Source organism: Guillardia theta (genome assembly GCF_000315625.1).
Source record: "Guillardia theta CCMP2712 unplaced genomic scaffold GUITHscaffold_52, whole genome shotgun sequence".
Lineage (NCBI taxonomy): Eukaryota > Cryptophyceae > Pyrenomonadales > Geminigeraceae > Guillardia > Guillardia theta.
In genome coordinates this window covers 78,735-105,250 of record NW_005434622.1, presented here as the reverse complement: position 1 = coordinate 105,250, position 26,516 = coordinate 78,735, and the positions used below count along the sequence as shown (strand labels likewise).

Sequence of the window (26,516 nt, the reverse complement as noted above, 5' to 3'; positions counted from 1 at the left end):
CCTGCCTTGCCTCCTGCCTCCCGCTAATTCCCGCTGCTTTCCCTCCCTCCATCCTTCCATCCTGCCTGCCTTCCTGCCTGCCTTCCTGCCTGACTGACTGACTGACCAACATAACAGAAAGCTGAAGAAGCATTCTTTGCTCGCCTGCAGAAGAAGCAGATGAAGGATCTCAAGGGCATCATGGAATGTCTCGCGCTGGAGAGGAGCGGAGTTCATGTAAGTGGAGAAGAGGGGAAAGGGCGGAGTGAAGAGAAGGAGAGAAGAGGAGGGGAGGCGAGCAGAAGGAGAGGAGAGGAGAGGAGAGGAGAGGAGAGGAGAGGAGGGGAGGAGAGGAGATTGGATGACTGGTGATATGCAGAAAGACCTTGTCGATCGACTCTTCACTTTCCTCAAGAAACCTTCAGCCACTGTCTGCAAGACCGTCTCCTCCAAGTCAAAATCTGCACCCAAGAAGAGCAAGAGCAAGACCAGCAGCAAGAAGTCTGCCAAGAAGTCAAAGACCAAGGTCCTCGTCTCCAACTGCTGCTCCTGCCCTCTGACCCCTGATCAGTCCCCAGCGAGCAAGGCCAAGGGAAAAGGGAAGAAGAAGGTAGACAGAGGAAGTCCATCGCAAAGCTGACTCTCTACAGGAGGAAGAGGAGGAGGAAGAGGAGGAGGAGGAAGAGGAAGAGGAGGAGGAAGAGGAGGAGGAGGAGGAAGAGAAGGTCAGTGCAGTTTTGGATTAGCCTGATCTTAATCTAAAGCCGATGCAGCGACCCAAGAAGAAAGCTAAGAAGGAGACGAAGAAGGCAGGAAAGAAGAACAAAGAGGTCCTCTCTCCTCATCCGTCACCCGCGCTCCTCTCCTCCTCCTCTCCTCCTTCCCTCCTGCTCTCCTTCCCTCCTTTCCTTCTCTCTCCCTCTTTTCTGTTCCCCCCCCCTCCTTCATCCTTTACCCATCCTTACGTGATCCCACCTCCTCCTTCTTGATCCTCCTTGCTCTCCTACTCCGCCCCCCACCCGCCGTTCACTGCAGCCGCTGATTCTTGAAGGAGGAGGAGGAGGAGGACGAGCCCTTGATCAAGGGAGAGGAAGCAGAGATGCTCGGCAAGATCAAGAAGCATGTCAAAGAGATCTGCGACGGCGCCGACATGGATACGCTGACGCTGCGCAACGTGAGCGAGAGGAGAGGAGAGAAGGAGGGAGAGCAGACGAGAGGATGAGGGAGAGGAGGGGAGGGGAGCAGGGGAGGAGGTAGAGGGCGAGTGAGAGGTTGGCAGGTGAGGGAGCAGCTGAAGGAGAAGTACGAGATCGACACTGATAAGTACAAGGACAAGATTAAGAAAATTGTCGACGAAGTTATTTCAGCTGAATGATGATGACGACGACAACGACGATTATGATGATGATGAAGAGGATGAGGATGATGATGATGCAAGGTTGCCATGTTGTATGGCGATGATTGTCTTTTCTTGATCTTTTTCAGCCCGCCATGTGGATATCTCTTTAATACAACAGTGACTCTCCGACTTGTCCCTCCTCGTCCCTTCCTGATCCCCAAGTTGCTTTTCGAGTTTGATTTCATCCAATCACCTGTCCTTTTCTTCATCTTCCCTCTTCCTCCCCATTTTCTCTCTCTCCCCCATCCTTCCTTCTCACTTCCACTCATCATCATCATCATCATCATCATCATCATCATCATCATCATCATCATCATCATCATGAAAGTGCAAACATGGACGAAAGAGCTCTGTTTGTCGTCTCCACAAGCGACAAACTTCACCAAGTCAGTTATGCTTCCCTGTGGCCTCTTGTAGGCGGCTGAATCATCTGACTCGCTACGAAGAACAAGATTCCGCTCACGAGGTACGCGGCCGAGACAGAAACCTGAGGAGCGTCAGATTGACGAGGCAGGAGCAGCAGGAGCAGCAAGTACAGCGAGGACGTCGGGGAGAGGATGATCCTTTTGCAGGCTAAAGACTCCAGTAAGACAACCTCCTCCTCCTCCTCCTCCTCCTCCTCCTCCTCCTCCTCCTCCTCCTCCTCCTCCTCCTCCTCCTCCTCCTCCTCCTCCCCGTCTTCCCTCCCATTTCCCATTCCACTCTCCTCCTCATGCACACACAACATTCCCAACGCCCTTCCCGTCTCCTCCCCCACAGTAACTCCCGCTCCTCCTCCTCCTCACCTTCCTATCACCACTGGCATGATGTTCCCGATTGCACCCAGCACAGAGAACAGCCCCTATGGGTCCTTGTAAGCCCATCCCTCCTCCTCCCTTCCTCCCTGCTCCCTTCCTCCTTCTTCCGTCCTTCTACCTTCTCCTCCCTTTCCTCCCTCCCCGACTCTCCCTCTGCCTCCTCTCTTTCCTTTCTCTTCCTTCCCACTTCCCTCTTCTTCTTCCCTTCCCTCCTCACCTGCGCTGTCCCCTGAATTTCTCGCGGAACACTCTGCTAGTGTGTGAGAAAAACCTTTCTGCCTCCTCCTCCTTCACCTTGAAGAGCGCGGCGAGGGTGGGGCCGAACCAGCACTCAGCAACGATGTACTCGAGGAAGAGGAGGGAGATGCTGTGAGTGAAGCTGGGGATGTTCTTAGTGCGAGGCAGAAGGAGGAGGAGGAGGAGGAGGAGGAGGAGGAGGAGGTGGTGGTGGTGGTGGTGGTGGTGGTGGAAGAGGAGGAGGTGGCGAGCAAACCTGTCAGCCTTGCATGCTCCAATCCAGAAGGGGACGGCAAGGATGCTGCCGACAGCTGGGATCTGAGGAAAGTTCAGGGTGAGCAAAAGCCAAGGAGAGAAAGGCAGAGAAAGCGAGGAGAGTGGGGCAGTTTGCCTTTGGAGGAGTTGTGGGAGGAGGAGGTAGTGGTGGAGTTTAGAAGATGGTAGGGAGGAAGGGAATGGAAGGCGAGGAGAAAAGTGAGGGCAAGGAGGAAGGAGAGGGGAAGGAGGAAGGGGCGGAAGAAGGGGGGAGGAGAGGAAGGAGGGGGGAAGGAGAAAGGGGCAGAGGAGCGAAACGAACCAGAAGCTTCTTTCCGTAGTCGTGCGGAGCCAGTCGATCAGCAAGGACCCCTCCAAGAAGGGAGGAGAGGACCCCTCCACAGGAGATGACAAAGGCATTGGCCACGGAGAATTCGCTCTCAGAGGAAGGGAAAAGCTCCCGATACAGCGGAGCTTTCCAAACCCCAATGCCGTAGCCTGCGCAGAACCTGACGGCAGAGGCTGCAAACAGCACCTGGACGGAGGGGATGGAAAGAACTCCTTTGATTGCCTCCAGCCCTTCCCTCATCTGCTTCTGAAAGTTGAAAGAGCTACTCGCTGCCTCCTCCACCTCCTCCTGCTCCTCTCTGCTGCCCAGCAACATCGTCTGCTCGTTCAGCTGCCCACCATCCTCCCTCTTCATGCGCGGGTCTCGGAGGAAGAAGGCTCCTCCTGCAGCGAGGAGGCAGCCCAGCGCTCCTGAGCCCAGGCACGTCATCCTCCACCCCACCTGCTGATCTGCGAGGATACTCAAGGACGCCAGAGCTCCGCCGATGTAGACGGCGGAGGCGAAGACGGAGTTGGCAGTGGCGATCTGAGACTCGGGGAAGGAGGACGCGATGAGCCCGTAGGCAGGAGGGTTCGTGAACGCTTGCGACACTCCCATGAGCGAGCGGAACGCGAGCACCTGCTCGAAGCTCCTCGAGATCCCTTGCCCTGCCGTTGCGAGGGACCAACCCGCTGCCGCCACCAGGACGATGAAGGCTCTGTTGCCCTTGTCGCTTGCTCGGCCAGCGATGAGACTGCAGAACGTGTAGAGAGCAGTGAATCCGAAGGATGCAAGGATGCTGTACTGCTCTTCCTCGAAGTTCAAGTCGATGTTCATATACTTGTTCGCGTTGTCCTCTGTTTTGGGGATCTTGAAGCTCACAAGGTAGTATACCATAGCCCTCGTCCACTGATTGTGTACGTTGATGCCCAGGAGCAAGAAAAGAACAACCCACGACATGGTGGAAGCAACCTGAGAAGTTTCGCTGCTTCCTCTAGATGCGGTTTCAGCGCTCTCCGTGCTGCTTTCCCTCTGCTGCTGCATCCTCCACAATCTCGTCGCTGGCTTCACCCTCTTGCTGCTAGTGCCTCTAATGTCTCCTCTGGTGCATCGATGAGAACACGCGAGCCTCTTGTTGGTAGCAGTGAAGGAGGACTGTAAGGGAGGAGGACGACCAAACGCTAGTGACTTGCGGGCGACGAGTTCGAGAAAATGGGAAAGGGAGGTCGAGGACTCAACGCAGGTGAAGAGGACAAGGGCAAACAATAGGATCTTGCCGCTAAGATTCAGTGACCGATGTAAAGGATGCTGTCTTCTCCTCGCTTCTCTTCTCGCTTCTCTGCTCGCTTCTCTTCTCGCTTCTCTGCTCACTTCTCTGCTCGCTTCTCTGCTCGCTTCTCTCCTCGCTTCTCTGCTCGCTTCTCTTCTCGCTTCTCCCTTCTCCTCTCTCCACATGCTCATCGCTCTGCCATCGAGTCCGGCTTTAGGACCTCCCTGAATTCGGGCGGTATCAGTTAAGTTTGGGGGACAGCAGTGGGCCGTATAAGAGTTGATTCTCACTGTCTTTTCTCTTCTACTGTTTTTTAACTTAACTTTGAGTAAAGATCAAGATTCGGGCAGGATAACTTGATGATGCGACGGTCCGAGTCACCCGCCGGGCCCGGCCCGGGCGGCGGCCGTGTCAGGCCGTGCGCGGCCCGCTGAGTCAGTTCAACTGAGCTGTCCTGCCAAGCGAGAGGCTGGTGACGCGCTGGTCCGATCTAGTGGCCGATTTGCAATCCGATCCGATCAGTGATCGCCAAACTTGCCGCTGTGCGCGGTATCAATCCGATCGTCGTATCAATCACATTAGCGACATCCCCGAATAACTGAAGACCTAGGGAGTTGGCATGATCGGGGGCATGCGGCTAGGGAGCTTTCAAGTGATCTATCTTGGACTTGATGGGTTCGAAGATGGACTGCACAGCAGGAGGAGCGGAGCTCTTGAAGGCACGTGGCTTGTAATCGAGCTGCTTGAAGGATTTCAGGTCTTGCTCCCTCACTCCCAAATACTTGGCGAGCTCCGTCGCATTCTTGTATAACGTCTTGGTGTTGACAATGCGCAGCTCTGGCCAATTGTTCTCATTTCCAGCTACCAACCAGCTATTGACGTAGTCTGTTAGTCCCGTAGTGTCTTGCTTTGCGTTGCTGATCTCTTTCCAGATGTCAGCAAGTCCTGTGCGTCCGCCATATGGGCGTCTCTTGGAGTTTTGGCGCCACTTGTTGATATGCGCCACTTGGAATCGTCGATGCACACTCTCTATGGAGTGCAACGGGTCTCCCAGGATCACCATGGCTTTCTTGGCACATCCTAGCCCACCCAGCTGTATTCCTTGGCGGTCGTGCTTGAACTGATAGGCGTTCTTGTGCTTGAAACCATCAGCGTCCCCAGGGGAGTTCATGGGAAGGTGCGATCTTTGAAGCAGTTCCATGAACGAGCTAGAGCCTACCCCTCCTTGGGAGTTCACGAGCACATACGGGCACTTGGAGGGTTTCTTCTCTCCGCGTTGGATATTTGCCTTGTTGTTTGCAGCAGCTCTCTTGAACGAGGGTCCTCTGAAATAATTTGACCTGGCTGTCATGTTCTGAGAGACGTTTTGAAGGGCCGTGCGGGTTTTGTTGATCTCTTTCAAGGATGCAATGCTGGTGTTGCCCTTCGAGGAATTGGTGCGGGGTTGAACCAGGGATCGGTTGAAGATGAGATGTGTATGGTTTACATCTATTTCACTCACATTGTTTCTTGACCGATTGAGCGGCATCCAAGAGGAATTCTTGACAGGCGATTGACTGTCAGGTGGGACGAAAGGCACGAACATAAAGCTCGAAGCCTTGTTACGAACATGTAAGAGAACCTGGCTGAAGTTGAAGCCAGAGTACTCTCTTTCCCAGATGCTGACATCACTCTGAAGCGACCTTAACGGATTCCCGGACGAGAACACTTGAACCGCGAGGAAGACGAAGGCAATCGAAAAAACAATCAACGAACACGCTCCCCTGCGGCAAGCTTGTTCAGAATGGACAGAAAATCAAAACTATGTAAAGTCAATGAAGTTGTGAAATCATTGAGAGAACACATCAGCCTTGATCCTCTCCAACTCCTTACCCACTTATGCTCGCATGCTGCATCACTGAGGTGCCGACACCGCATGCTCATCGTCTCATTGTGCTCTTGCATACAGGGGAACCCACTGAGGCTGGTCACCTGGCAAAGGACCCCTCCATCACTACAGTGATCATGACAGTACCCCACAGAGCACCCTTCCAGACCATTGGCTATGGGCCGGTACTCAGCCTTAAGGTAGTAGTAGTGACGTACGGTAAGCGCCGACATCCGAATGAGTAGGGGTTTTATGGAAGCGCTGAATTGCGTAGCGTAGGTACTAAAGTTTTACTTAACTTGGCTCTGAATTCAGACACTATTCAGGGTTTGAATAGTCTCCTATGTCACTATTCAGGGCCTGAATAGCGTTTGAATAGCTAAATCGCAACGTTTCGACATCTCGGTAAAAGCCGACGACCCGCCCCCAGACAGGGCGTTCCACACCGCGTTAACATGGCGTGAGCATGCTCGCCCGACCTCCTTGTCGTGTACCTTGGCCTCCCCATCTGACTGACAACATGACGTCAACACCCATCCTGTCAGAATAGACTCGTGCAAGTATGCAAGCAGCGTACCCTGACTCTTTATAATCGGTTCTCGTCGCTCGTTGAACGTCAATGAAACAGCAATATTTTGATGATGACTGCTTCCCTGTTGTGTGCTCAATGAGGACAATGGCTCTGATATTCTGAATGACATCGTTTACTTGAACATATGGCCACATACAGAACGTTTTCACAGTAACATACATAGGTTAAAGAAAAAGCAGAGGTAAAGCGGAAATTGCAACGGGCAAACGTCGCTACTTTCTGAGAATCAGTGTGTCAAGCTATGCAGATTCCAGTGAATTGCTCCTTGAAAGCGTGCATTGGAACCGCAAATCCTAAATGGAAGACCCAGACATCGAGAACATTCGCTGGAAGTGACGAAGTTCATGCAATAAAAGACTACCGTTTCATGTTGTTGATGTTCTGCATGACTGCATCAGGCATACCACATGAGAGAATCATGCAATATACGTGATGCTGGAACCTCATACAAGTGCAGCATGACCTTTGCATGCGCATCCGATCTTCATTCTGTCCTCATTGCATGTCTACCTCATGAACTTGAATGCATTGGTGGAACAAATTTCTAACAGTTCAAAAAAAGAGTGGGTTGTGGTACAAATTGATAACTGGAGTCTTGAACTGGGGTCACCTATGGATTTAACCTAGATCTTAACCCCTTTCTCCAGGTTAACTAAAGTGGGCACACTACGCTACGCTATTCAGAAGGACATCCATAAAACCCCTAGTCGCCCGGTCATGCCGCAGCCTCGGACGGTCGCGACCGGGCTGAGGACTGAGAACATCATGGCATCCGATGATCACGGATCAGTTACGAGTACTAAGTTTGGGGGACAGCAGTTGCCACAGGGAATAGGTTTGAAAGTTTCAATTTTGGTTCTCGCTGTCTTAGGCTCTTCTCGCCGTTTGGCCTGTCACGACACTGCGTGTCAGGCACGGTCAAGCCTCCTCGACTCTCCTGATTGTCCTAGTACTGATTTTTAACTTAACTTTCAGTGAGTAAAAAGATCGGACCCGGCGATCATGCCGGGGCATCTGTCCGTTCAGGACTTACTGTGACAGTGGCAAAGTTCTCAGATGGTGACTAGAAAGCGCGGCGCGCGCCGGGCCGCCGGCCGGGCCTCCGGGATCCGATCCCTGAGGAGTCCGCTCGCGCCGCCGCCGCCCGGCCGCGCCTCAGGCACCGCGGCCGCGCCGGGGCCCGGCGGGCCCGGCGGGCCGGGCCTCCGCCGTGACGGTGCCAGGACCGTCGTCTCTCGCCCGGGAGGCCGCGGCTGCGCGCCGCAGTTAAGTGAAGGCCTAGTCATCAGTTAAGTTTGGGGGCCCGACGAGATCGGACTCGGACCCGGCCCGGGCCGCGCCTCACGGCCGTCCCGGCGTGACCCACTGGGCCTACCCTGAGCGATCCGTTGGCTCGATGATGGGAGGGGATGACAGCGGAGAAGGGAGCACGAGCAAGGGCGACTCAACCATGATCCCCGGGTAAGCCTCATGGAGAAGATGGCTGGTGATAGCGCTCGTCGAGATGAGGAGAAAGGAGGGACAGGAGATCTCAGGAAAGCTATACGCACGTCTGCAGACAGAATGTAAGAAAAATGCAGGGAAGAAGAGCGGTTGTTGACAGAGAAGAGCAAGAGATGTCGTACAATATCAACACTTGAGGACAGGATCAAAGCTTGCTCTTGAAGCTTGGACAGGTCTGAGAGACACAAGATCGTAGTGGAGAGGAAAGAACGAGAGGACAGGAGTTGAGACTTGTAACTTCTCTGCTCTTATCTTGTTGCAGGTACACGGGGCATGTTCATAAACTCCAAGAAACGTATGGCTCCACCTTTGCCAAGGCAGCCAACCTCGTTACCAAATGCCCTCCTGAGACCCCCGAGCCATTCTCGTGCTCCTTGTCTGTGCTGTCTGCTTCTTCTGACGAGTGCGCGTCGGAAGCATGTGGGACCTCTCCAAGGGACCAGGACGCTGCAGACGTCTGGCTACTATGTGCCAGGTAAGACACCTGCTACCAGACAGGACAGACGGCCATTCTCTCAAATTGAAGATGCGATAATAGGTAGCGGATGTGCGGGTTCTTCCCGACCTTCAGCCAGCACCAAAGACACCAACATCTTCATCCAGGTACTGGAACTCTGCTCCTGCTCCTGCTCCTGCTCCTGCTCCTGCTCCTGCTCCTGCTCCTGCTCCTGCTCCTGCTCCTGCTCCTGCTCCTGCTCCTGCTCCTGCTCCTGCTCCTGCTCCTGCTCCTGCTGCATCTGGCCTCAGCACCTTTTATTGCTCACACTCTGCAGGGATCCAACGTAGACCTGCATCAGTACTACAGGACGTTGGAAGCAGGGAACTACCAGCAGGTAAGAACAAGACCAACATGTGTTGCAAGCTCACTCTTGCTGTAGATCCTGATCAAGTCTGGTTCTCCAAAGAAAGCCAGGTCGTTCGTGCAGTTTGGGGATGGCTTCTACTTCTCCGGGCCCTCCTTCTGGTGCCGAGCAAGTCGGGTGAATGCACTGTGCTGAGGTGTAGCAGGGAAACGACATACTCGGAGAGCTATGACGAAGAGAGCGCAACCAAAGCTGTACAGAACAGTGACAACAAGGAGACAGCAAGTGAGGAGCCTGAAGAGGTCTGACCATGCCCTCGTCCCTCCCTCCCTCCCTCCCTCCCTCCCTCCCTCCCTCCCTCCCTCCCTCCCTCCCTCCCCCCCTCCCTTCTCTGTCTCGGCTCATTTCCAGCAAGGTGGATGCCGAAGAAGCCTCGCTTCGCTACCGTGTGCTCCAGGCGCTGGTTGGAACGAAGCGTCTGGATGAGCTCGAGCTTGAGATACGTGACAAGGTGCAAGAGGAGGAGGCGGGGGCCACATGGGCTGAGTCTGTCCGTAGGTTCTACAGCGGATGGCAGGAGGAGCAGGGCAACTGCTCAAGAGCTTCAAGCTCTTCTCTTCGGGCAAGGGAGAGATCGGCCCGAACCAGCTCATGAGCGTCTGTCAGGTGAAGGATATCACAATGTTGCTCGAGGAGTCAAACAGACATGGCAGGACTTGGGTGTTGACATCAGCCGACGAGAAGCAACCGCTCTCTTCGGCAGATTCGACATCAACAAAGACGGAGGGATTGTGTATTACGAGTTTGTGGACGCGCTTTTGCAGAAAGACGTCAGCCCGGGTATCAAGAGAAATGCATCCTACTATGACAAACGAACAAAATGACACGAAAGTTTAATAGACTGTTGTTAAGAACGTTTTTGCTTCCTACCGGACCTTGGTGCTCCCTACTGACCCAAAACACCTTCATCCGTACATCCTGGCCTTGCGTTATCTTTCATCTGTACGTTCTAACTGTCTTCTTCATACGCCATATTGCCCTTCATGACGTCGTTTCTTGACATGTCCACCATCAGGTTGGGGAGCTAGCACGGGTCTCCTCTTCTACTCTATACACTTTGCTACATCATGTATCCAAAAACTCCCCGTCTGTGTGACGAGCGATTTCGGGTGATTTCCATTGGTGTGTCAAGGATGAGATACTTATCCTGCACGTGGGCTGGTGCGTGCAGTTTTGTTTGGATGTCTGATTAACTTTCAGTCAGAAACACAACAATCTGAGATCTCCTGCTGTTTGTTGCAACAGATTCAGACCAGCCTATCGAACAACTCAGTCCTCCTGTCCTCAAGTTCAATTTTTCTCTCTTGTGTTGTATTTGAAAGAACGCCATTATGGATGGCAGTGCCTTAACAATCAACCTCGCAAGGTTCAAACCTGCGGTAGACGCGCCTGCTCAGAGGTATCAGAACAACAGGATGTTGAGATGGGGAAGTGTCGACCGAACACGACATGGACCCATCAACGGTGTATCCAGGTAACAAGCAATCTTGTAAGACCTGGGCAGGAGGAGGGTGAGGAGGAGGATTCAGCATGCAGGCCTTCACTGACTCTTTCATCGATCATGCAGACTCTCCCGGTGACTGCATTCTCCTTCATTTCCCCATCATAGTCAGCAGTTGAATCTCGAGGAAATCTTTGACAGGCACCTCCTCCTTCCTCTCCCATTTCTCATCTGTGTTGGCGAAGCACTTGCCAGCCTGACCGACGAGAATCATTGGATGGTAAGGTCACATGCTCTGTACCCATCGAGAGCTTTTCACATCTGCCGACTGAGCAGCAAAGAATGTGAAGGATCGGCACTGGGACAGGGTAAGCGCATCAGCGGCTGGTGAAAGAAAGCTCGCTTGCCTGAATGCCTCCGTCTGAATACCTGGAGGAGACTTCAGCGTACAGCGGGTTGTACAGGTCACAAGGTTACCACATGGGATGGAATTCACTGTAGTTTCGGAAAGCTGCCTCGCACTCCTGATGTGGCAGTAACCAGCAGGTGGACGAGGCAGGTACAAACCTGAACAGACGCTACGTGCCCCAGGTCTTTCACGCTCAACTGTGCCATAGGCCATGTTCTGGTTGGGATGTTGGAGAAATTCTGATAGAGTGCTGTGAAAACCTGCAGCTCGATAGTAACAGCATCAGATAGCAACCAATGCCCTGGCGCAGCAGGACCTGCATCGAGCACTCCACAGGGACGAGAGGAGGGAAGAGGGGGAGGGCGACAAGGAGTGAAAGAAGCAGAGAGCTTGACGCCATGAGGCGACAGGGAGAAGTTTGAGTGGAAGGAGGTTGTCCAACCTACTCAAGCAGCTGTCAGTAATCGAGCTCGGTCACTTCACATCCTTGCCTGTTGTGTATCTCGCTACTCGTTCAAAGAAACACCTGCCTCTACACGCCTTCCTTGGTTTGAAATCACATTTTCAATCACACGGGCCCCGGTCCTCGGGCCGGGTTTCCACTCCGAGTGACGGGAAAGACTAGGAACCAAGGGGCATTATAAGTAACCGAAATAACCACGGAGCCTCCGGTCTTCCAACACTACCCTACCTCTTTACCGGAACTGCTCCTATATCTCATGGGTCCGAGGTCAGCGCCCGGCAGGATACGGCCTCGTCCCCTTTAAAAACTCCTTGTATACGGGTCGCACTACTGGTTCGTCATACATGATTTTTGACGGGTACTAGAAGGGTTTCTCCTCCGAGACTCCGACGGATCGGAGCAGCAATGATTCATCGATCGGAGTCTCGGAACGACAGCAGAAAGCGACTCGAATAGAACAACGTTTCGCTTTTTAATACTCTCCGACAGTTTTATACTCTCCGAAATTACTAAAAATGAAAACGTTTCGCTCCGGGATCTGTGTAATTTTGAAAAGTCTTTGTTTCGCTTCGGACTGTTTGTAGATATATTATTAAAGGCCACATACTCAACGGATCATCGAGTAGCGGGCGGTAAAAGATTGGCTTTCATTTTTTAAATATTTTTACGGTGCGGAGTCAACTAGAGGGTTAAAATGGGGGTAGAGGCCTCTATCTGTACTATGACCCCCCATTACAAAAGCCAATGAAGGGGTACATGAACATTGGGGTGTGGAAGTAGAGGGGGTGGGTACTTTTGAGATCGGGGAAGGCCTTTATCCATCCACCAAGGCATCACACTGGTTATCTACGCTCACTTCCCACCCTCGCAACAGCACGGTCAGGGGCGTCCTCTCATAGCCCACTAGAGTTTCCTTGGACTTCGGTGCTCAGCACAGCCATCGTCAGAGCTCAGCACTCTTCCATTCATAATGGCACACCAACTCGAGTACACCGTTCAAGCAAGTTGTGAGGCAACAGCGTCAAACTCGGACGACCAGGCTCCGACAGCCTTGGTCTGCCCACGACGGAAAAAGATGGAAGGGGTTGAAGATCCTGACGGAGAGGAACCCGTCATCCTCACTCGCGAGCTCCTTGAGAGCTACTTCAATTGTTCCCTGGCCTCTGTGTCGAAAGAGTTGGGCATCTGCCCTACGTCGATCAAGAAGGCTTGTAGGAAGCTTGGAATAGCGAAGTGGCCCTTCAAGTCACCGAATCCAGGGCCGAAGCGAAAGCACCCGATCATTTTGACCGCAAAAATGAACAGCGTCACGTCTCGTTCAGCAGAATCTCCTAAGCCTGTACGTGAGCCTGTCACTAAGGCAGAGGTCGTGGTTCAGAAGAAAAGCACCAACAAGGTTGCATCGGTGGACGCTAAGAACTCATGGAAGAAGATTGACGTGGAGCTAATTACGGAAGTGGAGGATGATCAGGAGGAGCTGAAATTTTGGGAGATAGTCTACTGTCATCTACCATCTCCAGTGGCGTATGTACAGTTGAAGTAGGTCAAAGGTTTCATCATACTTTATCACATAGTTATTTGCTTTCTATCCAATGTGCAGCTCGTGCTGCTTGAATGTACAAACAATACACTTTTCAAGTGTTCTCAGTAAACCTGGCAGTTGACAAATTTGACTTGAGTGCATGTCACTTGGTGGACTGCGCAGAGCGAAAGGCATGATGCTTTTTGTTTATTCGAAACCAGTTATATTGTTTCAGCTCCTTGTCGTGTATTTCAAAGGTTGTAGAATCCACTTCTCAAAGTTTGCATTTCAGATATCACAGAAAATGCTAGGTGTGATCAGTGTAACATGGTCAAAAGCCGGAGCTAACAAACAACAGCTCTCCCAAGGAAACGATTGCTTCAGTTTCATTATCGATGGGTTTCCAGCAGTTTTCAGGCTCCATGTCGTTCATCCACCCACCTGAGCTGTGCTGCGTGAGTTCACCGGGGGCTTGTGGTAGTAGGAGTGTGAGAGGAACTGCCTCAGTCTGCTGCAATAGCGGTCTTGCACAATACTTGTCCAAGGCATAGAACTCATCATGTCCTGCTTGTTCATGTTCATCCTGAGTAAAAATACTCGACTCGACAAACTGTAGATGCTCCTCATCCTCAATCTTCACAGGTTGAAACGAACATGTTGCTTGAGCATTGCAGCTCACTCTAGTATGTTTCCTCTTCGGCCCTGGATTCGGTGACTTGAAGGGCCACTTCGCTATTCCAAGCTTCCTACAAGCCTTCTTGATCGATGTCTGGCAGATGCCCAAATCTTTCGACACCGCGGCCAAGGGCCAGTCGAAGTAGCTCTCTAGGAGCTCGCGAGTGAGGAGGACGGGTTCATCCCATCGTTCTGTGCAGTCTTTTCTTTTCCTGGGGCAAACCATCGCCATGCTTGCGCTGGCTCTCGCGCTCCCTGTGCTCGTCTCCCCTGCTTCCGGCTTCATCTCCCCTGCTTCCGGCTTCACCATGCTCGCGGTCATGCTGTCAGCCTGCATTTCCGCTGGTCGCAAGTCGAAGAAGTCGAAGAGCAGAGGGTGGTGGGTGGGGGGTAATGAGGAGGGAGGCAAAAGGTGTTGGTCGATTTTGATTAGAGATGGAATTAAGAAATCGCACAGGTAGGAGAGGGTCAAAACAAGACTTGGGTCAATTTAAAACACTTTGTTTTATTGAGAGACGTAAGCGCTGATCTCGCCCTCTACATCCGTACCTCTTGCACCTGCCAACATGCGGTGAGCTGAGGCATGTTTGAGGGACGATGGCGGGAGGAGAGAAGGATGGTCAGGTGCAAGAGAGGGGAGGATGGGAAGACGATGGAGGAATGGGGATTGTTGTTGTCTGGTTAATGGCAAGAGCGCTTCAATGATTCATAAACACGTGTACAAAATGAAAAAAGGTCACGAACTCAAAGACGTGTTGAAGGATTTGGATTTGTACTCTTACTAAAGTCACAGAAGTAAGTTACGATGGCACATTTACATTTAAGATCTCCAACGCTCTGCCCGGGCACTCTCCATGCTTTCGCACCACCATCATGAAAGTAGGTCATGCGGTCAAACCAGCGCTGTCCAAAGGTTCAAGAATTATTGGTTGGCTTCGAACAGAAAGATCTCAACGTTTGCGATCACTTCGAGAGTGAAGCTGTAGACGGCGTCATTCAACAACAGCAGCAAGCAGCTGAAACTGACCCGCCCGACTTTCCGTTGGAGTAGGTGGTAGGAAGAAGGAGGTAAGGTCTGTTCGATGGTCTAGAGAGTTCAAACGGTGTCAGCAGAGCAGGAGGCTGGAGCGAAACTCACCGAATCTTGTCCAAGTTGACGACCACCGAGTCGTTAGGGACGAAGACCGTGTCGACTAGTCGCCGTTCGTAATCAGGTCTGCCATCATTCAGCGTCGGGCGATCAACAAGTGGGCTAGCAAAACCTCTCGAGGGTCAGCCGGTCGAGCGCCTCTCGCTTGATGCCTGGGCCGGGGAAGGCTCTCTCGCGGTCGATGAAGCTCTGAGGGCACTGACAGAGCCGTGAGTTGAAAGACACGAGGAGTGAAGGGTGAGGAGGAGAGTGGAGGAGGCGAGGAGGAGGAGGAGGGGGGGGGAGAAGAGAAGATAGTGGTGACTCGTCATTGACGTCGGCAGCTACCTGGAGAGCGTAGATGCCGATCATGCAACCGATGGGGTCTCGTGCTCTCTTCGCCTCCCAGTTCCCGCGGTAACTTGAAGCAAGCAGTCAGTGACGATGGCGAGGGAAGAGCGGAGCTCACCTCAGAGTCACCTTCACGTTGGGCTTGGTGGAGACAGGGGGAGGCACGAAGAGGAAGAATTGCGGGTTGCTGCTCCAGGACGTGTTCAGGTGTGACCCAGCTGCCGACTGTCCTCGCCATTCGCCCATGACGGAGAGGCGGCGAACATCAGGGATCTTGTCGACCTGAACCTGCCCTTCACTGCGAGCACATAGTCAGCTCAGCTTCAGTTGGGAAGGATGAGAGCTTAAAGCGAAGATTCAATGAGGAGCAAGAGAGAGAACCTGTACAGGTTGAGAGTGAAGAAGCTGTCGGTTTTCGGTGTGGTCGTCCTGCGGGGGTCGACTGATAAGCGACGAAAACATTCAAGTTCGTGCCATGAGCATGTGAGTTTGGTGAGAGAGGGGAGCAGTAGGGCGGAAAGCAAGAAAGTCAGAAGAGGAGAACAAGAAACTTGAGGCGGAGGAGGAGGAGGAGGAGGAGGAGGAGGAGGAGGAGGAGGAGGAGGAGGAGGAGGAGGAGGGCAGATTCACCATGGTATAACGATAAAAGACGATCTTGTCCGACATTTTGTTTGCACTCGTGCAACTTTTCTGCCATACTCCATTCCCGAGTGAACCATGGTCTCTTTGGCGGGAAAGTCAATGACTCTTGACTCTCCTCGCAACACCGACAAGCCAACGGTACAAGGCTGCTGGGAGCGACGCCCCTCGTCTTCGAGGTCCAACGAGGAGGAGGAGCTCGCCTCAAGGTTGTCCTCGGCTTTTGTCAACAGCACTTCGACGTCGTGATTTGCAAAGGAAATCATCGAGGCTCCTTCAAGTCGTTTCTCCTCTTCCACCACCTTCACCACATACTGCGGATTGTTGAAGAAGGTCGGAGAGTCCACGGGCCCTCCTCCCGTCCTGTCCGTCCACTGCCCTCGCACACTGACCTTGCTAAGGGGGGGTACTCGCTGCAGCTCCACGACTCCGCTGCTGTAGAGCCTGAGGGTGAAGGGAGCGGTCTTGGTGGTGCTGCTGGTGTAGGGGATGACGTAGTATAAGGTGTCAGCATGCAACTTCACCGTCAATGACACGTCTCTCGATCGCACGGGGTACTGCTGCGCTACCACCACCCCGTCCTCCACCCTCCACACCCGGCTCGGGAACGACCCCTTCTTCGCCTTGAGGACCGTGATGCCGGCAGGGACCAGCTCTAGCTCTCTGCCTTGCACTCTGCTGTCGAACTGAGCGACTGTGATGACGACGGTAGAAGAGCTGGGGACGCACAACCTGAACTGAGGGTTGAGAAACCATGTGGGGTCCGATTCGCCTCCTCCTGCTGTCGACTGCGTCCACTCGCTTCTCACGCACAAGTTGTGCCAGTTGAGGGGGAAGACGCGGCAGATGTAGAGCTTGTTGAACCTGCAGGACAAGTTCAGAGGAGCTCGAGCGTGCTTCAGTCTTCTCGTACCGATCGACAAGGTCTTCGTACGACATCCAGAACACTCCTGGCTCCTGCATCCTCCCGAGATGCTTCGAGACTTCGGGGTAGATGGACCACAGGGCGCTGTCCTCTCCCCAGTCTCCGTCCCATACTCCGCTGTTGGTTCCCCAGGGGTTTCGCACCTTGACGAGCCGGAAGCCGTTGTCCGGGATCGTCTCCACGTCGAGGATGGCGTACCCGTGGTTCACCAGCAGCCCGCAGGGGCCCTGGGCCTCAGGCTGAGCGTTTCTAATGGACAAGGAGCACGCGAGGAGGTGACCTGCAAGCTTGTCAGTGGAGGAGGAGGAGGCGGGAGACAACAGCAGCTGCTTACCCTCGCTCTTCGCCTCCTGCAGCTGCCGCCACAGGCTTCCTGTCTTGATTCGCTCCAGCCCCTCCCTCCCCTTGGTGTCGATGGTCTCCGTCACTCCTCCCGTCAGGTCTGCCAGCGCCTCGCTTATCTTCCCCGTCTCGATCGCCGCGTAGGAGCCGTGCAGCTTCGCGTAGGCTTTCTCCAACAGCTGGACCCATACCTGGGCAGGGGACACGCAGCGGCCGAAGGCAGGGACGAAACCTCCGCTGCTGGGGTCGATGACACAAGGGATGCGAGTGTCTACAGTCACGTCGTGCCAGGCGCAGTCCTTGTACAGCTGGACGGTGATGATGCCTCGGTCGAGCAGGTAGGAGTGGGACACGTTGGGGTCCACCTGCTTCAGGGGCCCGAAGATCTGCTCCACCATGTCGGGCCGGCAGGCGATGACTGAGAGAGCCCCGAGGAAGTGACAGTTCTTGAGCATCCCCTGCTTCACGTTGGACATGGCGCCGCTCGCTGCGAAGAGGATGGGCTTCTGGTCAGCAGGAACGAACTCCTCTGGCCTAAACCACCCGTGGATCTGATCCGCCAGCTGCTGCTTCCTCTCCTGCTCCTGCTCGTCTTGCACTTGGCTCCCCTCCTCCCCCAAGATAGAAACTTCCGTGGGAGGGAAGGAATCGTCACAAAACTTGGCGCCTCCCCGCCTGCTCGAGCCGAGCAAGCACAAACTCTCCGTCGACGCTGAGGGAGGTGCCGACAGGCTCTATCAGCAGCTCGTACACAACGTCCGACTCCGCCATGCTCGCCAGGTTCAGGTCAGCCAGCAGCTGCCCGCTGCGAGGATGAGCTCGGCGATCCCTTGGGGTCGCTCGTCTCGGCGATGACTGGGGGGATTTCAACCTGGAGGAGAGAGGATCGTACCCACGCTCCTCTCCCATGCCCTGCAAGTTGCTCCCTCCAGCTGACCGCGGCCTCAGCCGAGGAACGAAAGCGCTGGAGCTTCCTGTCGTGAGCTGCTGCTCTGCTCCTACCAGGTTGTTCACTCGGATCTTCTTGAGGAGAGAGGACCGGTCAGTCTTGCTCAGACGGCTCGTCGTCCTCCGTTGAAACCCCTTCACGTTCAAACTTCCTTCCTCACTGACAGCAAACAAGCTGTTCTTCTGTATCCCTTCCAACGAGCTCCTTTCTGCTCCTTGGTGCTCGACGTACACAAACTTCTTGCCCTGCCATGAGCCGAAGACTCCGCTGGAGGAGCGAGGAGGCTTCAAGCCGTCGTCCTCAGCGTACACAACTTGTCCGAAGAAGCTGGGAGCCGCTGACTTTGGTCGGGTGAGGTTGAACAGATGATTGCTTTGCCTGTACCCTGCCGATACAGGTCTCCTCCCCTTCAGCACATCCTGGGCTGGTCCGAGCTCGTTCTGCCTGTGAGCAGGCAGCGCGGAGCTTGGACGAATGCCTCCTGGCATCGTAGGTTGGATTAAGCTCGAAGAAACTCAAGGGATATCTTGTCACTCGTCACATGATAGCTGAAACATGATCCTTCAAACTATCATCTCCAGCCTTGATCATCGTCGACAACGATCCTGACGAAAGGATGTAATCGCAAGCATCAGGCTAGACCCGTCCTTGTCTTGTCTTCGCTCGGATTCTCCGGTGCTTGCTCGCCTTCTGTCAATCAGAATCTTTCAGACCCTTGTATCTCCCTTTCACATCCTCATTTATCCTCCCATGAAACCCCCGTCCTCTCCCTCCCTCCCTCAGTCTCTCTCCCTGTTTCTGATGCTTGCCTTGCACTCCTCCTTTTGCTGGTCCTCTCGTTCCCTTGCATCGTTTCTCTCACTAATATTAGCATTTCTCTCCTCGCTCGCTCGCTCTCTTCACTATCAGCTCGCTTTCTGCATCCTCCTGTTCCCTCCCTGGTCCTCAGGAGCTCATCGCGTACATTCAGACGCCTTCAACTGCTTCTCTCTCTCTCTCCTCTCCTCTCGTCTCTCCTCTCTCCTCTCCTCTCGTCTCTCCTCTCGTCTCTCCTCTCTCCTCTCCTCTCGTCTCTCCTCTCGTCTCTCCTCTCATCTCTCCTCTCGTCTCTCCTCTCGTCTCTCCTCTTGTCTCTCCTCTCGTCTCTCCTCTCTCCTCTCCTCTGGTCATGCCGCTTCAACGTACGACCATAGTTTCGCGTTTACGTTATTACTCTCAAGGTTTCGGTTACGCTAGAGCTGGACTGGGTGCCGCCTTTACTCGCCCCTTGACTGAACCCCCCCCAGAGCTTAACTAGGACAAGAGAAAAGGCAGCGCAGGCTCCTACCCCAACCATATACCAGACTAGTGACCGTAGGCCCGTTGACCGTTAAATGTAGCGAGAGCGACAAGCATGGGGAGGAGGAACAGCAGGAGGGGCGAGGAAGGGGAAGGAGGAGAAAGGATTCAAGCAGACAGGCGGAGCTGAGACAGAGAGACGAGGACGGAAGCGAGAGGGGAAGGGGAGCAGGAGGTGCCTGAGTGAACTTGAAAAGAAAGAATGCAGGATATGCGACTCAAGGGAAGGAGCAACCGCAGGATCGAAAGAAGCCTGAGCTCAAGCATGCTAGTGTAGACATGTTGCGATCACTGTGCTGTCAATCCTCGAGAAGAAATGTCGAGATGCTCTAGACCTCCTGACATGTGAAGACAGGGAGAGGTGGGGCGAGGATGAACACGCCGGTTGTGATCGTGGTAGAGCTCTGGTATGCGACTGACTCTCTCTTCATTCCTCGAGTGAGTGCAAACTGCAGCACCAGCCACGTCGGCGCCAACGCAAACCCGAAGCATTATCAAGATCACTATCAAGACCGTAAACCTTGATGCTGCAACCAGCAGTAGCGGCTGACTTGTCTCAGTCATACAGTCTCTGTCAAGAGCGGCGCTGCCTCTTGACGTCACCATCTTGCAGAATCAAGCAACTCTAGAGCTCTTGGAGTGGTTGAAGGACAAGAAGGAACTGAAGGCCATCAAAGGCGGGAAGAAAGTCTGGAGTGTTCAAAACCTCGATCAAGATCGTCACAGTGAGTGGTGGTGACGGGGAGGCTAATGCGTGTAATCGTTATGGCTAGAGGAGGGCGAGTTTCCTCGCACCGGTTCCTTCGAAGTTTTCATCCTGTCCAGCGTACAGACAGCCAAGGGCACTCATACCATCATCCATGAAGCTTACAGCAAGCTGCACCAGCAGAGGTCTGCCTCCTCACCCTCACCCTCCTCCTCCTCCTCTCGTTCTCTCCTCCTCTCCTCCCTTCCTCCTCATCAATTTTTCTCCTCTCTCCTTGTTTACTTGCTGCAAGGTGGCCCACGGTGTCGATTCTGGTTCAGAAGATTGTCAAGGTACTGATGCGAGTCAAGAAGCGAGACAGCGGTAACTGACCGCCCTTGTCTTGATTGCTAAAGACTTGTTCTTTTCTTTATCTATCTCACTTCTCCTTGTCTTTGCTATCAAAGGCCTTCAGCGATGTGCCGCCATCTTCATCAACTCCATCGGCAAACTTTACGGCTGCTACTCTCACCAACAACACCAGCAAGGTGCCCAGCTCCAGATCATGTGCAGCTTCCTCCTGACCGCTCCCAGCTACCGCCCCTCCAGGCATCCTCTACATCCCCAGCATGTCCTGCTGGGTCCACCCTGAAGTCGACGGGGAGATTCTACCCGCGCACTTCACTCCCGACAGCAAGAAGCCTCTGCAGGTGAGAGAGGAGCAGGAGCAGGAAGAGGAGGAATAAGAGCGCCTTTTGTTGTTGTTGTTGTTGTTGTTGTTGTTGTTGTTGTTGTTGTTGTTGTTGTTGTTGTTGTTGTTGTTGTTGTTGTTGTTGTGGAGGAGGAGGTGGTGGAGGTGGTGTTGGTGATGGAGGAGGAGGAGGAGGGGGAGGAGGAGGAGTGCTGATGGATTGTCAGTTGTGTGAGGTCACCCCGGGCATGAGGATCCGAGCGATCAACCTGAGAGGCTTCGGGCTCAAGTACTCACACGCCATCGAGATCGCTCAGTTCATCCGCAAGACCTCCAGCCTCAAGTCCCTAAGCTTGAGAGACAACGACCTCGATGCTGAAGCTGCCGTCGCTCTTTCAGACGCTATCCAGGTTCTCCTGCCTTCCCCTCTCCTCTCCTTCTCTCCCCTCCCCTCCTTCTCTCCTCCCCTCACCTCCCCCACTCTCGTTCTCCTCTCCTGTCCTCTCCTCTCCTTTTCTTCTCTCTCCTCCTTCTCTCCTCCCTTCCCCTATCCTTTCTTTGTCTCCCTTCCCTCCTCTCCTCCTTCACTCTGGTGCTCAGGCTCATCCGAGCGTAACATCATGCGACCTAAGAGGGAACAGGATCGGTACGCGTCTCGTCCGCGTCCTCTCGTGACGCTGCTGCAGGGCCTGAGGGAGCGACGGCGCTGGCGTCGATGCTGCAAGTCAACACTGTGCTGAACCAGCTCAACGTCTACGGGAACCACCTGCAGGCCTCCGGCGGCGAGGCCATCGCCCGCGCCCTCCGACACAACCTCTCCCTCCGTACCCTAGACCTCGGCGACAATCAGATCGGAGACCTGGTGAGCATGAAGAACGGGATCAAGAGAGGAGGGAGGGGGGAGGAGGAAGAGGGAGGAGGGAGAAGAAGGAGGGAGGAGGGAAGGACGACAAGAGTGGTTCTCCTGACAGTCTGCAGGCAACTACCAGGATCGCCAACGCTCTACGGAAGACGACGACGCTAACGTCGCTGCAGATTCAGCCCCTCAACGATCTCCATCCCGGTCAGTCACCTCCTCCTCTCCCGCTCCTCTAACTGCCTGTCAGGCCCCAGCGGCATGGGAGACCCTCGAGTCGCCTCAGGCTGCGTGGCGCTGATTCAGGTGGAAGGGGAGGAGGAAGCAGGAGATGGAGGGAGAGGAAGGGGTCAGAGGGGGGCGGAGGGAGAGGACGAGGACGAAGAGGATGGGGGAGAGGAGAAGGAGGAGGGAGACTGAGACGGACGAAGGGGTTGAAGGGCAACAGCAACATCCACACGCTCAACGTAGGGGCAAACAGCATCTTGTCGGAATGGGACCCAGTGCAAGAGAGATTCCCACACAAGATGATCACTCCGGCCCTCTGGAAAGGACGGCAGACGTGCGCTATCGTTTCCTCCTGCTCCTGCTCCTGCTCCAGCTACTTTTCTGTCCCCTTCTCCTCTTCCTTCCTCCTCCTCCTCCTCCTCCTCTCGTCTGACTTCCTCACAGAGTCCCCAAGTCCGTGCTGGACGTGCAGGCTCTGCCGTGCACGAGGACGAAGCTGCTCCTGCGCCCCAAGGATCTTCGGCATTCGCTGCTGCCTCCAGGTGAGAGGAGGAGGCTGACACTCCCACCTGACTCGCGATAGCCGACGAGGAGGAGGGGCCGGGGAAACCTTCACTTGCCTTCGACTTTGCGTTGAAGAGGAAGAAAACTTTCAAGGTAGAAACCTTTGACAGGCAAACGCTCCTGCCTATCTCTCTTGGCTTCATCTGCTGCTCCTATTCTCAATATCTCTTCACCTCCTTGTCAATTCTCGTCTACTTCTCCTCGCCACAGCATCATCATTTCTTTGCTCCTTTTCATCTCTTCTCTTCTCTTCTCTTCTCTTCTCTTCTATCTATCTCATCTCATCTCATCTCATCTCATCTCATCTTTCTCTTCAGGTCCACAAAGGTTCGACCTTCGAAGAGATCAGCAACCTGCATCAGATGAGCCTCATGAATCTGACGCTCAAGGGGCCGAGGCTCATGACCTTCAACCCGGATTTCTTGTAACAGCCACCAGCTGCCTTCTGTCTGTTTATTAGCCTTCACATTCGAAAAATGCTCGCAAGCTCTTCATCTTGAACTCAATCAGATTTGTTACATGTCACATGACGTGCCTGCAACGACAAGTCATCTTGCGATGTTCACGCTCACAGCCGTTCACCTTGTAGTTGAGATCAGCTGTGCTTTCTGGCTTCGAGCCGTATTGATGTGCCACTGACTTCCAGTGAGATCAGTTGTCAGTGCGTGAAAAGAATTTCCATGGGAAACGAGAAGAAAAACCACGAAAAAGAAATAAGAAGATAGATTTGTCGATGAATGAATAATCGTATTTACAAGTCGTAGAGTTGCCAGACGGTCATTGAAAAGTTTCGCAGGGATCCGCGATAACGATCCTGTCCGGCTTTAAATATCCTTAAGAGAACGGTCGCATATCGAGCTAGAAAAGCTCGAAGCATCCTCTTGTTCTAGTTGGCCATAAGAATAGCTTCTCAAAGTTGCACCATGCACCCTTGGACCATCGCTCTGATATCCGAGAGCGGCAAGGAGGCTAACATTGTCCATCTCGCCCGGAGCAAACGTCTCTGAAGCATCTGAACCTGTTGTCTCAGAGCCCAGTGGGCTGTTGGAGGAACAAGACATCCAGACTATCCGAAGAAACTTGAAGATCAAGATTTGAAACAGAAAAGTCTTGTAGAGCACGATGAGAGCTGGCACGATTGATAAGCCAGAGGCCACGAAGGAAGGAGAATGCAAAGGAACGACTGTCGAAGAACGGGATGTGCGGAGAGAAGAGGAGGAAAGAAGATCAAAGAGTGTCTGCGAAAAAACGTCAGCCCAACAGCCTGGATGATCAACGAGTCAGAACCAACCGAAAATCAGCCAAGAGCGGGAAAATCAGATTGATAAGAGGAGGAATCATGGTAAGGCTCAGATTGAGAGTTCTCGATGTTGGTGGACCTTGACATCAAAGTCAGACAGGAGAAACTTTAAGATCCATTTCGCTGCTCACCCGTTTGCTACATAGTCTCTTACTTGGGATGAAGTCGGGTCCAATCCGCTGAAACCATCACTGGAGCCAATAGGCTGCAGTCCATTGCTGTAAGAGCCTGAAGAGAAGCTTTCCGCCCCGCCTTGGTAGTACATGCCCATGGCGGGCATCTTGGCATCCAACTGCTGGGGCGGGGGGAAAGCCGAAGGGAAGCCGTTGGAACTGAAAGGAAGGTCTCCAGGGAAGTTGAGGTGGGAGGGGATGGAAGGCTGCAGCCCCCACCCGCCCATGTTCCACATGGGGTACGAGGGTCCCATGCCGTTCAAGGGGCCAGGCCAGCCCATGGACGGGTGAGGAACAGGAGGCGGAATTCCAGTAGGAAGCTCTCCCATGCCGAACTGGGGGCTCTCGTTCCCCCATTCTCGCTCCTGTCGCGATGTCACGAGGACCCTGGTGTCACCCTCTGCGTACATGTACCGGCAAGAACTCCTGGGCTCCCGCACTGAGCGACATCGGATACTTGAGAGGCTGCAGATTCACCATGAGCACGCGGCAAGGAGATGTTCTTAAGCCACCTTGGGTCCGTAACGAGAACGATCGTAGTCCGGGTCTTGCAGGTCAGCAAGCTTGTTGGTCATGACGGCCTGAGCCAACAGGTGAGAAGCTTCCTTGCGGCTTCTCCCGCACCTTCTTAGGCATTCTCGGGGCTTGTGGGTTCGCCTTCGACTCAGCCTGGTCGGGCAAGGGACCTTCTCGCTTCCCCCTGCCGGCGGAGAAACCTGAGGCCAACACAGGCGTCAACACTTGCTTACTCTGGTGAGCGTCAAGGCGAAGCTGTACCCATGCCTCCTTGCACCGGTCCCAGCGGACCATTGGAGGAGCTTGACGCATAAGCAGCTGTTGGAGAAGAGCTGGCTTCAGGCGGTGTTGCAACCTGCTGAGAACAAGTAAGGTGAGGGACGGGATGACTGGCCGAGGTCTGGTACTTCATCCGCAGTGTCTTGTTGGTTGAAAATTCGTGCTCGAGCTTGAAGATATTCCTGTTGCCTGATTTGAATAGGTGAGCTTCAGTTGCATCAGCGTGCAAAAGCTTGCCTTTCTTCAGCTGACTTCTTCTTCTCTCCACGTTTCGCTGCAACTCACTTACAACATTTAAATCACAAGAAAATAGACACCTGCTAGTCGCGCTGCCCTGTCGTCCTGTCTCTGCGCTACGTCTCTGCGCATGACCTGCGATTTCAAGTCAGAAGAGGAGAATCTGGCTGCTTAGCGCAACCTTGACTTCCTGCTCCGAAGGTTTCGCCTCCATGGGCTTGATCTGTCTGCCTGTAGCGAAGTCAGTAACCCCCTGGACGACGTAAATAAAATACCTGCAACGTGTCTTGGCTCTCCAAACCTACTCTCTGGCACAGTTGAGCGAGCGGTTTTAGAAATACCTGCGGGAAGTTCGTCAAAAATCTATCATCTCAGCAATCAAAACAAATCGGACTCACATATGCTGCCATCTCCAGACGAGCTTGTCTTCAGCAGGAACAAGTCCGCAACGCATTTCACCATGGAGATGTGCTTTTCAGACACTCCTTTGAAACGGATATGCTGCAGCCTGATAGAAAACCAGGTCAGCAGATCTCAGTAGAATAGTTCCAGCTGTGATTGTTTCTTACTCAGGGTTGGACAAGAACCGCTCGAACTGCTCGTCCAACTGTTGATGATCAGCCGACAACTTTGACCAAATACAGAATCACCTTGAGCAGGGTTGAGCGTTCCTTGGGATTTTGCAACGCCTTCGATAACCATACGTAAATATCGGGCAGAGCGTAAATCAAAGAGCCGACCTTGTTGAGCATTTCTTCGGAAGCATTCGTGTCGTTGGCAATTTCAGCCGTCTTCATTCGCTGAAATCAGCGTTAGAGCATTGCAACATTGACAACTGAAAACTCTCACAGAAACCAAGGCTTCTTCTTCCGCCTCATCCCAGGAGTCTGGTGGTAGGTCGTCCTGGTCAACAAGGTAAGCCTTCACTATGATAAGTGATGTCCATCAGACCTGGTTTGCCATATCTTCTCACCCGTTGCAAAAGACGTGACTGAAAACAAGAAGTTAGGAGCCTCAAATAATCTTCACGTGATGGTAGAGGTCAGTACAACTTCTGAGGGTACATGACTACATTCAAACATGCTCAAGACGAGCGTTGAAATTGAAGAAACACATGTGGCAGCAGCATGAAAAATCAAATATTGCAAGTGTTGCTGTGGTACCCATTTTCTCTTCTCCAGAGTTCATTCCAAACATTCCACCTCTCTTTCCTGAGACTTAATCATCCTCCAATCCTCCTTGTCAACCCCTCGCTTTGTTCCCATATTCCCTTCCTTTCGTCCTTACCTCACTTCCCCAGTTTTGCCACACTTTGCCCGATTATCCTCTCCTCGTCAACTCAACAACTTCTTCTCTCCTTCCTCCTGTGTTCTCCTCTCTTCATTCATTTCTTCTCCCGCCACTGCCTTGCCCACTTTCACGTCATCGGCGCCCTCTTTACTCTTCCTCTTCCAAATTGATCCAAATCATCTTTCCTCAAACTTGCTTCTCTCTAATATTCGCCTCCTCTTCTCATTATTCCCTCCCTTCATCCCTTGCCCTCTTCTCCACTGTCGCTCAATATACCCACTTGAACTACTCCTTCAGTACTCAAAACCTTCTCCTTCGCATCTCTTTGCTTCTCCTTTGCAGCTCCACGTCTCAGCATGAACAACGACCTCTTCTGTCCTCTCTCCTCCATCTCCTCTCTCCTCTCTCCTCTCTCCTCTCTCCT

The 26,516-nt window shown here is 53.4% G+C and overlaps 9 protein-coding genes across 9 annotated transcripts in view; 4 read left to right on the top strand and 5 right to left on the bottom strand.

Moving 5' to 3' along the window:
- The window catches only part of GUITHDRAFT_141150 (hypothetical protein), a gene marked incomplete at both ends in the record, with an annotated part of 2,371 nt that extends 1,170 nt beyond the window's left edge, over positions 1-1,201 (top strand). The window contains 6 exons of the mRNA XM_005829387.1: positions 118-216; positions 359-505; positions 551-589; positions 630-704; positions 753-809; positions 1,034-1,201. Coding sequence (XP_005829444.1) covers positions 118-216; positions 359-505; positions 551-589; positions 630-704; positions 753-809; positions 1,034-1,201 — 585 coding nt within the window. The remainder of the gene's footprint in view (positions 1-117; positions 217-358; positions 506-550; positions 590-629; positions 705-752; positions 810-1,033) is intronic.
- Positions 1,202-2,159: 958 nt separating this feature from the next.
- GUITHDRAFT_111436 (hypothetical protein) lies at positions 2,160-3,955 on the bottom strand (the record flags this gene model as incomplete). The annotated part of the gene is made up of 5 exons (XM_005829386.1): positions 2,160-2,219; positions 2,393-2,425; positions 2,470-2,542; positions 2,669-2,730; positions 2,990-3,955. 5 exons carry the CDS (start codon positions 3,953-3,955, stop codon positions 2,160-2,162), a joined length of 1,194 nt encoding a protein of 397 aa, XP_005829443.1.
- Positions 3,956-4,902: 947 nt separating this feature from the next.
- Positions 4,903-5,616, bottom strand: GUITHDRAFT_111435 (hypothetical protein; the record flags this gene model as incomplete). The annotated part of the gene is made up of 1 exon (XM_005829385.1): positions 4,903-5,616. One exon carries the CDS (start codon positions 5,614-5,616, stop codon positions 4,903-4,905), a length of 714 nt encoding a protein of 237 aa, XP_005829442.1.
- A 2,491-nt stretch (positions 5,617-8,107) lies between these two features.
- GUITHDRAFT_153531 (hypothetical protein) lies at positions 8,108-9,946 on the top strand. The gene is made up of 10 exons (XM_005829384.1): positions 8,108-8,185; positions 8,490-8,594; positions 8,671-8,702; positions 8,766-8,830; positions 9,001-9,060; positions 9,106-9,191; positions 9,236-9,332; positions 9,446-9,541; positions 9,589-9,696; positions 9,744-9,946. The coding sequence occupies exons 1-10, from the start codon at positions 8,124-8,126 to the stop codon at positions 9,912-9,914; spliced, it is 882 nt and encodes a 293-aa protein (XP_005829441.1). The 5' UTR covers positions 8,108-8,123; the 3' UTR covers positions 9,915-9,946.
- A 2,427-nt stretch (positions 9,947-12,373) lies between these two features.
- GUITHDRAFT_141147 (hypothetical protein) lies at positions 12,374-12,946 on the top strand (the record flags this gene model as incomplete). The annotated part of the gene is made up of 1 exon (XM_005829383.1): positions 12,374-12,946. One exon carries the CDS (start codon positions 12,374-12,376, stop codon positions 12,944-12,946), a length of 573 nt encoding a protein of 190 aa, XP_005829440.1.
- Positions 12,947-13,256: 310 nt separating this feature from the next.
- On the bottom strand, positions 13,257-13,937 carry GUITHDRAFT_111432 (hypothetical protein; the record flags this gene model as incomplete). The annotated part of the gene is made up of 1 exon (XM_005829382.1): positions 13,257-13,937. The coding sequence occupies one exon, from the start codon at positions 13,935-13,937 to the stop codon at positions 13,257-13,259; it is 681 nt and encodes a 226-aa protein (XP_005829439.1).
- A 420-nt stretch (positions 13,938-14,357) lies between these two features.
- GUITHDRAFT_164093 (hypothetical protein) lies at positions 14,358-18,625 on the bottom strand. Its single transcript, XM_005829381.1, has 11 exons — positions 17,687-18,625; positions 16,979-17,661; positions 16,633-16,924; positions 15,711-16,583; positions 15,462-15,509; positions 15,199-15,378; positions 15,078-15,150; positions 14,863-14,948; positions 14,739-14,816; positions 14,628-14,687; positions 14,358-14,580 (listed from the first exon to the last, which is right to left on the bottom strand). The coding sequence occupies exons 1-11, from the start codon at positions 18,421-18,423 to the stop codon at positions 14,523-14,525; spliced, it is 3,168 nt and encodes a 1,055-aa protein (XP_005829438.1). The 5' UTR covers positions 18,424-18,625; the 3' UTR covers positions 14,358-14,522.
- Positions 18,626-19,645: 1,020 nt separating this feature from the next.
- On the top strand, positions 19,646-22,725 carry GUITHDRAFT_141145 (hypothetical protein; the record flags this gene model as incomplete). The annotated part of the gene is made up of 16 exons (XM_005829380.1): positions 19,646-19,711; positions 19,887-19,998; positions 20,047-20,164; positions 20,272-20,311; positions 20,434-20,506; positions 20,568-20,668; positions 20,800-20,823; positions 20,877-21,059; positions 21,250-21,295; positions 21,336-21,511; positions 21,628-21,712; positions 21,756-21,811; positions 21,937-22,067; positions 22,178-22,275; positions 22,317-22,390; positions 22,615-22,725. 16 exons carry the CDS (start codon positions 19,646-19,648, stop codon positions 22,723-22,725), a joined length of 1,494 nt encoding a protein of 497 aa, XP_005829437.1.
- An 869-nt stretch (positions 22,726-23,594) lies between these two features.
- On the bottom strand, positions 23,595-25,765 carry GUITHDRAFT_111429 (hypothetical protein; the record flags this gene model as incomplete). Its single annotated transcript, XM_005829379.1, has 15 exons — positions 23,595-23,676; positions 23,729-24,135; positions 24,185-24,235; positions 24,283-24,351; positions 24,395-24,520; positions 24,578-24,641; positions 24,694-24,754; positions 24,883-24,937; positions 24,984-25,033; positions 25,078-25,143; positions 25,201-25,310; positions 25,372-25,409; positions 25,453-25,602; positions 25,652-25,705; positions 25,754-25,765. 15 exons carry the CDS (start codon positions 25,763-25,765, stop codon positions 23,595-23,597), a joined length of 1,395 nt encoding a protein of 464 aa, XP_005829436.1.
- Positions 25,766-26,516: the final 751 nt, after the last annotated feature.